The sequence below is a fragment of the Odontomachus brunneus genome, unplaced genomic scaffold (genome assembly GCF_010583005.1).
Source record: "Odontomachus brunneus isolate Ranch 3 - 2012 unplaced genomic scaffold, Obru_v1 Obru_scaffold_002, whole genome shotgun sequence".
Taxonomy (NCBI): domain Eukaryota; kingdom Metazoa; phylum Arthropoda; class Insecta; order Hymenoptera; family Formicidae; genus Odontomachus; species Odontomachus brunneus.
Window position 1 is genome coordinate 1,714,287 of NW_022639452.1, and position 11,648 is coordinate 1,725,934.

The 11,648-nt window shown below is 42.4% G+C and overlaps 1 protein-coding gene across 6 annotated transcripts in view; it reads left to right on the top strand.

The window, feature by feature from the left end:
- Positions 1 to 11,648, top strand: part of LOC116843039 — a 73,490-nt gene that overhangs the window by 40,493 nt on the left and 21,349 nt on the right. For all 6 annotated transcript variants that reach the window (XM_032813045.1, XM_032813082.1, XM_032813065.1 and 3 more), the window contains 2 exons: positions 303 to 505; positions 4,866 to 5,114. In XM_032813045.1, the coding sequence (XP_032668936.1) occupies positions 303 to 505; positions 4,866 to 5,114 (452 nt within the window). The remainder of the gene's footprint in view (positions 1 to 302; positions 506 to 4,865; positions 5,115 to 11,648) is intronic.

Genomic DNA, 11,648 nt, shown 5'->3' on the forward strand with positions numbered 1-11,648 from the left:
TGTTCTTCTTTTGCAAAACTCGTTTAGAATGTCGCGAGAGATTTCATTAATTTTTCTGTCGTTATTTATGAGAGAATCGCGTATTAAGTAATTCTTTTCTTTTCTTTTTTTTGATTATTATCATTGCCCGCACGATCGCGCGATTTATTCGCGAAATAACCCGTATTTCTTCTTCTCATTTAAAAGTCAACGAAAAGCGTGACTTTAAGCCACCCCATTTAGCGGGCAATCGCTCGTTCGCACAATTTTCCCGGGAAGCTTTTATTACAGTTGGGTCATTAGTCTTTCTCTGATTGTTGCAGGACTGGCAGCATGGCGGCCGAAGAAGGAATATTGGGCAGCGGTCTGGGCTCGAAACTGAAATGTCCGACCCCTATATCGCGGTTGAGGGTGGAGAAGATCGAGGGCGGCCTGATGGTGGCCGGCGTAGTGATAGCCGCGAACTGTCAGATCGCTCTTCCGGCGTTTGGATTTCTCTTTATGCTGGTTGGCGCAGTGCTCACTGGTTCGTACCTTACCCCTTTTTACGATCTCTTTTAGGATAACTTACACGTAGAAGCGGGAAAATTTTGCACATTTAAGATTTCCATCGTGATACATATATTATTTTTTTATTTTTATTCACATATTAAATAGCTGTTTCTCGTTATCACATAAGATTATTCGGAAAAATTATGCTGAAAAGAACGTAGACAAATGCACTCATAAACTTGATTCATTATGAAGCTATTGTATGCCACCCAGTATACTCATCTTCAAATCCACCACTTAAACATTACACTTCAAAAGTACACTTCGCGTATAAAAGCGATGTCTCCGAGACGCTATTATATTTCTTCATAAAACGCCGCATGACGGCTCCGTAAGTACATACGTAACAGACCCCGTTAAATATTTCTCTCGCTCGTTTCATGGCGCGCATTCGACGTCAAACGCGTTTCTCGTCTCACGTTTTGCAGACACACATACGTTCTTCCTATTAAATAAATAAAACTTAGCGCCGAACGAACCGACGCATCCGCTCGCGTAAAAAATGCAATGGAAACGTTACGGGCTCGTCGGAGAATGTGCTCTCGAAATACGATGAATACGGCTTGTTTTTCTCTCGCGAGCGTTTTCCTGTTTTGTGCGCGCGCGGCTTCCCGTCGCAGGGGACTTTAATCGCGTGGCGCATAATTTTTATAATTAGACGCGCGCTCGTATAAATTGTCACGTTACGGGAACGCAGTCACGTAGGATGGTCACGTCAGTTGGGCGGACTGGTCTCGTGCATATTCACGGGTCCTGCCCTAATATCCTTTTTTTCTCTCCGCATGCGTTATCTCGTTATGCGTCGTTTGCATTCGCATTTGCATCTCGCGATCGGACCCGCGAAATTCGTGCGGAGATGGATCGGAGAGTGGCTTCAACTTTGTTGAACGAGGATTATCAGCAAGGTGCGCTCACCTTCTCTCGAGAAAATCATCGCGAATCTTGGATTCTGGAGAATGCTGCACAACGTATCGAAGTTTTCTCTTGACGTCGTCGATAATTCGTGAAAATCTCGACCGCCCGTTCATTCATTCACTCGACGAGAGTGTTCGTATTCGCATACAAGTGGAGTAACTGTGTTAGTTCGCAGATCGGTGCAATTTTGAAGCTTTCCATTTCAGAGAAAGCATACGCTCGATAATCATATGTGGGCCGTTTAGAAAGGGGAATCGATATTTATATCGAGACGAGGGAGACCTGGTAATGATTCATTAGCGCTCAACGAGAAAGTGCACCTCTTCCGTTCTGTCTCGTCGCGATTAATCGTTCTTGCCTATTATTATTATTATTATTCAATTCAACCAGATGTTACGTTTTGGTTGAGGCGACATGAGTAGTTCTCAATTCACAGTGACAGTATAATGATGACATGCGCGATATTTTACTCGGTTATTTGCAATATTCCTCGAAATGAAACGCGACTTGTATCGAACACGAATTGTCAATAGCCGACGTAACGAACGGATAACTCTCAACCCAGCATTCCTCGCGCACTAATCAGACTGAAGCCTCCGCTGACATCCTATAAGCGGATTAATTACACAGGAAAGGAAGCCGTATTCGTCGAACCGAAGCGCAGTGGCATTAGAGTTGCGCGAAAATTCCGCACACGCGAAAGCGTCATCGCGTTCGAACCGCAAATTATGTTGATTATCTTGTTGTTGATAATCAATTACGTTGCGGCTGAATACAGCTTGTTCCACTTCCATTATGGTCGAGTATTGATATCAGTTCTGTTTTTGTGAAGAGGCCTCACAAAATCTTTTGCGGAATCTCTCATCTGAATGCAAACGAATCAATATTAATTATGTATCATATTACTTTTATGTTAGTTTACGTTATTATTAAAATTACCGCCAATTATATTTATTATTATCACTTTACGCTACGTTATTTAATAATTTTGCAAACTTGTTTATTATATGTGCAGAGAGAATATTAGAGTATTTTCTTCTTCACGTAATTATATCCTTTCCAATTTTATCATGTTTCTGCACACAGAGGAAAAAATATTTGGAAAATAAAAAATATTTATTCGGTGGGTGTGCTAATAATATATTTATTTAAATCTAAATTCTCTTATATATATTTAAATAAGATAAACACTTGTTTTCATGAAAAATTAAGATTTTAGTAAAATGCGTACTTTCTTATTTGGAAAATATTTTTCTTAATGCAAAAATATTTTTTTATTTAGTGTAAACGTTTTTATTTCTTAGATTTTTTTTCTCTTACCATCATTTTAATTTGCTATTTGATTTTAAAATGCTAGTATGACGATATAGTAGCTAGATTATATATTTATAGAATAGATAGAACGTCACCTATTCTACTTGATATGTAATGGCTAGAGAACGGCTAAATCATAAACCCAATTCTATATTTTAGTGAATAGTCGGCCAAAACGAGTTAGCAACGAGCTGGGAAATTTTATCTAGTCTGTACTAGCTATGAGATAAAAGAATAGTCAATTGCAGCAGAATATTGATTTATTTCTCGGCTACGAAATTCTCTAGTGATTTTTTCCATAAAATTCTCGTGCACGTTAGATCATTCAGTCCCCTCCACCATAATATCCGATAATAATACAGACTCCTCCGAGGCGCGGATTTATATATCCGCGCAAGGGACCTCCGGAGACCTCTCCTCCGAAGGCGCGAGCGACCGCGCATGCGAGGCCACTTCCCGCCTTTCCCGTTGAATTAATTTGAGAGCCGCTATGGAGTTCGTTTGTCGTGGGCATTGACCCCGCGGAGATAGCACCATAGATACAGCTTTCGTATCTGCGAGGCAGGAGGACAGACGGAGGCGAGCGAGAGCGAGAGAGAGAGAGAGAGAGAGAGGAGAGAGAGAGAGAGAGAGCAGAAGGAAGAAAAAGGAGAAGGCGCGCGGGTTGTTCGCCGAGAGCAACAGCTGGCCCTTCGCAACGCCGTCACTTCACGTCGGGCCACGCTTCTTCATGCGGGGTGCCGGGTGTTGTTACCAACCGATTTATCAAAAAACCGGTCGCTCGATCGGTTCCCTTCCTCCCTTTCTGCTCCCTCTCCTCCGCTGCTTCCCGTCACGCTTTTCTGCCGTCTGCCGCGCCAAGACCGGTTCCTGTAGCCCATTTCCCTTTCGTTGTTTCTAATCCCGCTCCCTCGTCCCTCCCTTCCTCCGAGATACTCCAGATATTCGCCCCGGTCTCTTCGTCGCTCACTTGAGTCGCGTTAATGTCTTTGTTACGGCCGCTTATCGCATCCAAGGATGATCCCCGCTGTTTACGAAGTCGACGCCGAATGACGGAGAGTTTCGTGGTTGATTGCACGGACTGTGAACGGATCGAAGTCACGCGGAGCTGTTGGTCACGTGGAAATCTCGCGGGAATCGACATGTTGGTTCGTGTTCACGTTACCTTGAAATTCATCATTTTTCTTTTTTTGGAGAGGGGACATATTTCATGCTGTTTACGCGGCTCATCGATGCTGTTCACGGCAGAGAGAGGAGAGAGACTGCGAGAGGAGGCTCGCCGAATCTGCGCATGCCGACATTACGGAGCGTTTCGCCGGCGTTATCGATTAAAATATGCTCGAAGGCGAACTCCGCCGCGGAGGCCCGAGTGTATTTACGTGCCGTAATTTCCGCGACTCGTTTACGGAGCCGCGTTTTCTCTTTAACTATACCGCGAGGCTGCGACTTTCCCCCGTCTCGTTAGTTCCCGGGAAGATAAGCGAGAGAATGAGAAAGAGAGAGAGAAGGAAAAAGAGGAAAAATAAATGTCGTTACACGTCCTACGCACCGGCATTTTCTCCCTTCGAGAGAGAACGTAAAATTTTCCATCGCGAAAGTTTCGTCGTGTTAGCACTACGTCAGCATTACAGTCGGAGTTGATACCTCGAAACCTGCTCGAAGCCTGTCGAAGCAATGCGATTACAAAGTCTCTCGCCGAGTGCGGGGCGATTTTGTGCTATTGCGCGGAACACGCGTGAATGGAGCGTAAAGCTTTTCTCACCACGAGCTTCACGGAGCTTGACTTCCGTAAAAATCGAGTCCGAGACGCGTCCCAACGATGTGGGACTGTCGCTCAGTGACTCTCGTGAATTTACATGAGAACAGAGTGTTGTTTTGCGATATTCAGCAATAACAACAAATCATTTGGTTGACGAATTATTTGCTTCCAACTGAACGCGACAAAGTGAAAATTGACTGAGGAAGATCGGGGCAAACTTTCTGATCAAGGAGCGCGCGCGATCCTTGACACGCAAACGGTTAAAAAGATGCGGAGAATAACGGGTGATGGTGGTCGTCGATTTCCCCCTGTTAACGACTGACCCGCTCGTTTCTCTCTGTTACAGCTGCTTCGTACCGAGGCCCGGGCGAGGACGAGGACAAGAACTCGTATGCTGCGCGAATCGCCTTTACCGGCAACTCCCGTATTCTAGGGCCGATCTGCATAGTCGTGGGCGCCCTTATGCTCGCCCTTGGCGTGCTGCTCTGCATGTTAACGAGAAGGGCCAGGCGGAGAGAGCGTAGGGTGGGCTTCCACTGCCCGCTTCACGGAGACTTCTACCCTCTGAGTCCGGTCCAAGGTATCAAAATGCTCGGTGAGTTCATCTATATAGACGAGAAAGGCTCTCTTCAGTCTCTTGCGAATAAATATTTACATTGTCTGTGTGTGCCGAAACGCCTGGGAGCGGCAGTCGTGTTCTGTAACACAAAGTGGAAGGTCAAGACGCGCGTACATTGAAGAAAAGAATTCGGACAGAAGTCTTTCAGCATTGCGCAAATTTACACACGTAAATTGCGATCGAGCCAAACTGAGGAAAAATCGAGTCAGATTGGCGATTTGCACTGAGAGCCAAATGTTTGGTATTTTTCTGACTATTACACGGAGAAATAATTACTATAAATTGTGGTTAAGGAAACTATTTTTTTTCATATATATATATTACCGTTTTTTTTTTTACCGTTAGAATAATCAAAACATATATTTGAGACTAAAAATAGTTATAATTTTAACCAGTTCGACCTTTTTTTTTTCACTGTGACGTGGGAATTTAATTCCACAAAAATTTAATCCAATAATATCAGGTTAGCTTTTAACTGAATAAAATGTTGAGTTTTCTTTTTTACACAAACAGGCAATTTAAACAAAAGAAAAAAAAAGAGTTAAATTTTGCTAAAAGAATTGGGACGGTTGTTTTCGTCACATACAACTCCGAAATTGAATTCGTTTAACTCGATTTGCTTCAACTCATGCCTTTTTCTTTATATGGTGTAACGTGCAGAAATACCACGTAATATCGCTAAGAAAAGAATGTTTGATATTTATATATATAGAGGAATAAGAGAAATAATTATTATAACTTATGGCCGAGAAAATTACTTTTTTATTAAGTTCTACCATAAAATTAGCGATAATAACCTTCTATGCATATCACTCTACTATCATTTTCGTGCTGAAACTAAAGTATGCTGGCCAAAAATCAGTAGTGTAGGAAAGTTGGAAAGTTGAAAACCAGGATAAGCTAACAAAATCGATTATTCCTGCTATTTTCTAACAAATTACAGAATTAAGCAAGCAAGATTTTTAAACATGTTATTAAAGGTGGCTGTTTGAAACTCCTTGATTCTGAGATCTGTTAAAGAATCAAGCAGAAATAATCAATTTTGTCAACTTATCTCGGTAACCAACTAGTCCCGGGCTCTCCTATCGGAAAGTGTATCATGTTAAAAAATAACTACAATTTCAGTTAGCTCTGTCACTCTTTTTTTCGCTCAACGCGGAGTACTTTACGCGCGCGGGAGATTCGGAATTATATATTCCGATAAAGATTCGATTACATTTCGGTGGCGTGAAATATTTCAATATGTTCCCCGAACGATATCGGTATCGTTCGTAACGCGATCTCGTCGTATCGTATTCCTGGCGCGTACGCGAAATGCATCCGGCGATTTTTAGGAGTATTACTCCTCAGTCTCCCGGTAAAACGATGCGCGGTCGAATCGGCGGCCCGACCGAGATTCACGGGTACTTTTATCGGGCTCGATCCCATCTCGCTCCAGTCGTCACGCGTTCGCGAGCAAAGTATGTAGGCTACGTACTCGGTAGTAGCGGCAAACGCTATCGCGTGAGCATCGCCACTCTCGTCTCGCGTTTTTATTTCTCTTTTCTTTTTTTTTTTCTAGGACTCACGATCGTAATATCTCGCGATCCGTACGGCGTGCATGCAATTATCCCTTCGTGCGCGCACGACGACGCGCCCGGCAATTCCGTTGATACCTTTTCAAAGAGCCGGAGACTGAAGCCGCTAAAACGCTTCCCGAGAAAATTATCTGGGCGAGGGACGTCGTCCACGCAGCATCCCGTCGTAACGGCTATTATCGTCGTGTCACGCGATGCCTTTGCGATGTTTCGTCCAAATTACGGCTAATTGGTGGAATTACGCGTCGCTAAGCCGAATCGCCTAAATTGCGATAACCAGCGTCGAAGCGACTGGTCGATCCCGCCTTTTGTTCCGCTCTCGCGCTCGAATCACTCTTCCTGAGGTAGGAAGTTTTCCAATCTCATCTTCTATTAAACATATCCTAAATATATATCTATAAAATACTACATATTTTTAATGTATTTAACCTTCTAACCGTGTTCGTTTCGGGCATACTTTGACCATTCAGGGTCTAAATAGACCCAATGGTGAGAAACCATACTTAATTAACTTTACTATTTAATTGACATATATATATTTTATATCTTTTATTTTAGCATTATATAGCATTATATAATAATTTAGTACAATATGTATTGACTTTTTCTAAAATAATTCCAAAAGTCGCGAAGTATCACATTTGTATTTAGAATATCACAAAATCTGTGTAAACTTTGAAACTGCTGTGGGTCAAAAAAACCCAGAGCACGGTTAGAAGGTGAAAGGAATGCTGAAACTGAAAATTTTCCCGACATAATACCGACATTTTCTGTAAATTTTACGTAAAGAAAGTTTGCAGAAAGATTTCTACACATGTGCGTGGTTAGGTTTTCCGCAGAATGTAGTAAAAACAAAGCAACATACATTTACGTAAATTCTGTATGTACAAGAAATACGAAAAGACTAGTGAGATTATGTTAGTGACGATTGTCTCTCTGTTATCGACATCGTTCGAGTTCGTGTAGAATACATATGAATTATATCTAATACCTTATTCCGAATGCACACAAGACACACGTGACTGTTTGATTCCAAGTTGTGTTTTTTCTCACATGAACGTCACGTACGGAACGTCGTTTCCGCTTGACAAGCGGAAAGGCATATTTAACATTCGACATACGTCCAGGGTCGAAAAAAATACGAGTCGCAATTCTTCCGGGGTAACGTCGAGCAAGCGACGTGTCAATTACACTAACTGCACCGATATCGCCAATAAACGACCCTAACCGCGATCGCGAGAACGAGTTTACAAGTCACCCTGGCGACCTTTACGACTTCGCCGCGCGAGATCGTCTTAGGAAAGCCATTCGGCGATGGGTTACACTTGACGATCGCGAGCGTGCCAGTTCGTATCAATTGCTTCGAATTCGGGACGAGGCTGGATCAGGGGCGAATAGTGGTAGTGGTAAGGTAGCTAACTGGATTGTCGGAATTCAGGCTAATGCGACTCTATCAGATTATTGCGTGGGTTGAATGTGCGCGCGCGTTGCGAATTCTACGAGTTTCCGCGTTCTCCCGAGCCGTCGCGGAATCGCGAGATCGCTCGAATATCGCGCGAATCTCCTTCGACATTGTCTCGCGTTAATCGTCGCTCTTCGCTCGCCGTCGGTGTGTACATTGACTCTCGCAGGGGATCGCGGGAGAGGAGGAGCAGGAGGAATTGGTCGCCGAGTACTGAGAGTATTTATTTTCTCGTCTGAGGCTCTTCACACTCGTCGCACGAACGGCACGTGAGATGAAAAATGCACGCGTGAAGTATCGAGGTGGCTCGTTCGGAAGCGCGGACAATTTTCGGCGATTAAATATTGAGCGGCTGCGGAATCGGTTATTTCCCCCGATCGATGCAGCCTGCGGGAGAGGGACTTAAATTTTTCAAGTAACGCTCGCGGCATCAAAGTTTCAGGCCGCTCGAGAAATTCACGGTTCGCGCTCACGTATATATCTCAGACGGAGACACGAATATCCCGGAGAGAATCGTCGCCCTGGCGACCGCGTGTGACAGTTTCTGCCGTAACCAGCGAGCGTCGCGGGTATAATAAAAATAGCGAGCCGGTCATTTTTCGCGCTCCGAAATATTCTCTAACTTGAATTTACGCTCCCAATTTTCCTTTTTTTTTTTATTTTTTTACGTTTTTCGACAAAACTTTTTTTCCGCCTGTCGGAACGGCTCGATAGAATACGACGATTTTAAGTGGGATTATACAATGTCCGACATTTCGATACTTTAGACCTTGTCTTTCTCGTCAATTCTTGATGAGGAAGGTAAAGGAACTCTTAAACGCGAATATGAATAACGTGTCGGAAAGGGTCTCATTGAGTTTTGATAAGGTAACCAGATTTCCCGGAAGAGCAAGAAGGGAGAGGAGAAATCATTGAAAATTATTTATATAAAAATATAAATAGACATATGTGAAAAGAAATTTAACAACAATGGAGACCTGCATAAAGTAAAAATAAAAACTGTTGTTATCTCTACTTAAAATTAAGAAGAAAAAGCAGAACTACTGCATCTGTCAGAGCTATGCATTTTTTTGAGAGAGAGTTCTTTTTTTGTTGAAAAGAATTTCTCTAAAACGGGATAAACCGAGTCACAAATCGGCGGTCCAGACAGCATTCGAAAAAAGCCGGGGCACAGGATGGAAAATTAGATCTGTCTCAGCAAAGATACACTGAGGGAAAATTTACCTTAAAATCAACAAATATTTTTTTTATAAGTGCCATTAATATATTTATTTAAATCTAAATTCTCTTTATTTATTTAAATCTATCATATTTATTTAAATTTAAATTCTCTTTATTTAAACCAAATATTGTTTACTTAAATCAGACAAACAATATTTGATTTAAATAAAGAAAATTTAGATCTAAGTAAATATGTTAATGGCACCCATCAAAGAAATATTTGTTGATTTTAAGATAATTTTCTTCTCAATGTGGGACATCTGGTCGCTTCAGCTTCGACACACACGCGAGATATCGCGCTTCTTGTTAGAGTCGCCGTGGTGATCTCAATTGTGCCGTTCGTCGTGCGAGAACAATTTTGTTCTTTGCGCGAGCCGCTCGGGTAATATCGAGCGATACGAATGCGAAGTGCGTTCCCGCTTTATGACAAAACGACGAAATTGCGCCCGACTCCACGAAGCGTGGATAAATACCGCCCGTCTCGCGGAAGCGGCACCGCAAGAAAACACGCGCTGGGGTCTTACCTGGTCGTAGACAATCGTAGCGACATGGAAAGCGTGACCGGCGAGACTAACTGTGAGAAAACACGAGGAAACGAAAGAAGAAGTGCGAACGTTCTCGGATACTTGAGGATACTTGGGTACTTGACGACGGATACGTGTAGGGCCAGGACGAATAAATTCTATGAGAGACCCAGGTGCATTCTGGGAAATATCGCGCTCAGAGAAAAATGGCGGTAATAACTATATAGACGACAGCCGCAGTCTTGTGTGTAGAATCAATATGTGTACATACGTGCATTCAAAGGAAAAATATTTATTCGGTGGCTACTGAATTCACTTAAATCTAAATTCTTTCGTTCAAATAAAATAAACAGTTGCTTTCATGAAGAGCAATTTTAATTTCTACAACATAAGTGGCAAATATATAAAATGAAAAGATAGTGAATTACTGTAAAATGTTGATTTGTTCCTCGATTACAAGATCCTATAGTAATCCTTATTGTAAAACTTTCTCCGCACAGTTCTCTCGAATTCTCCTCAACCATTCCGCTCTTTCGCAATAGTTACGAAATAGTTTATTAAATCATACGCGCATAATAATCCTACGTAAATAATTCGTATAATCGCCATTACCATGTGTTATTTTTCTCCGAATGGGGAAACGCTGATTGTATCCCCGATCTGATAAACTGGAATATGAAATATTAGACATAAATTCCGACGAGGTCAACAATGAATATGAACTGTGTCGGGACGATAAGCTACTCCGCCATTAGCAAGCCGGCATTCATTTTATGTTTAAGGCCAGAGCGGCTCTAAATTAATCGAAGAGCTCCGTTAGTGAAATTAAGCCCGGGGATCCCGGCACCTCCGCTTCCGCGAATCTTCTCCCTTAAACTGTTCGCGAGTTCGCCATCTCCGGCACTAACACGCGGTGGTATCTTCGCGAGCGTTCACGCTTCGGCAAGTTCATCCCGTCGCCGTGGTAGTTGTTGATGACAGCGAAACTCCGTGAGTTCTATCCTCGCGAGAGCGAGTCGAGTATGACGCGGCGATAAGTTCGTACGCAATTTTCTTTACGGGAGGGAGCGAAACTTCCTCATGCGTGAGATCCCGTTACGAGATACGTAGGAGAGTTCCTTCGCGCCCGCGCAAGGATTTGTTTTCAACCATGGACGTAGGAATATCTGGACGGAGCGTATTTCGCGGAGAGTGAAGTCACAAAGGTGAGAGGAATGAAAGTCGGAAATGATCATCAAATATGGCGGCGGTCTATATCATGGAGCACAATTGGAAAATGCATAATTGGAAAATGTACAAAATGGATGAGTGTGTATAAGTGTGTGTGAATATAAAGTTTTACCCTGATCGCAACTGTGTGTTATATTAAAACATACTTGTGAAATGATAGTCTTTTACCATTTTTACGTTGCCATTCTAGTTGTATTTTATTTTTCTGGTTTCTCGGTTCTCCGGCTTTTACAATGTTTCAATCCGGTATCTTCTGCTACGAAATATATAGTCCTATCCATAAGGATCTTTCACCACAAATGTTAAAATCCTCGATCTATATATACACATATGTCATATATAATATGTTATATATAGGGTGTCCAGTAACTGATTGAGCAATTGCCGTGTACAGGTCAAAATAATCATAAGTTATATACCATTTTTAAATTTTCTCAATATTTATTCCGTACTAGATTTGAGGCTTTCACGGCCATTGATACAATGTCTAGATATA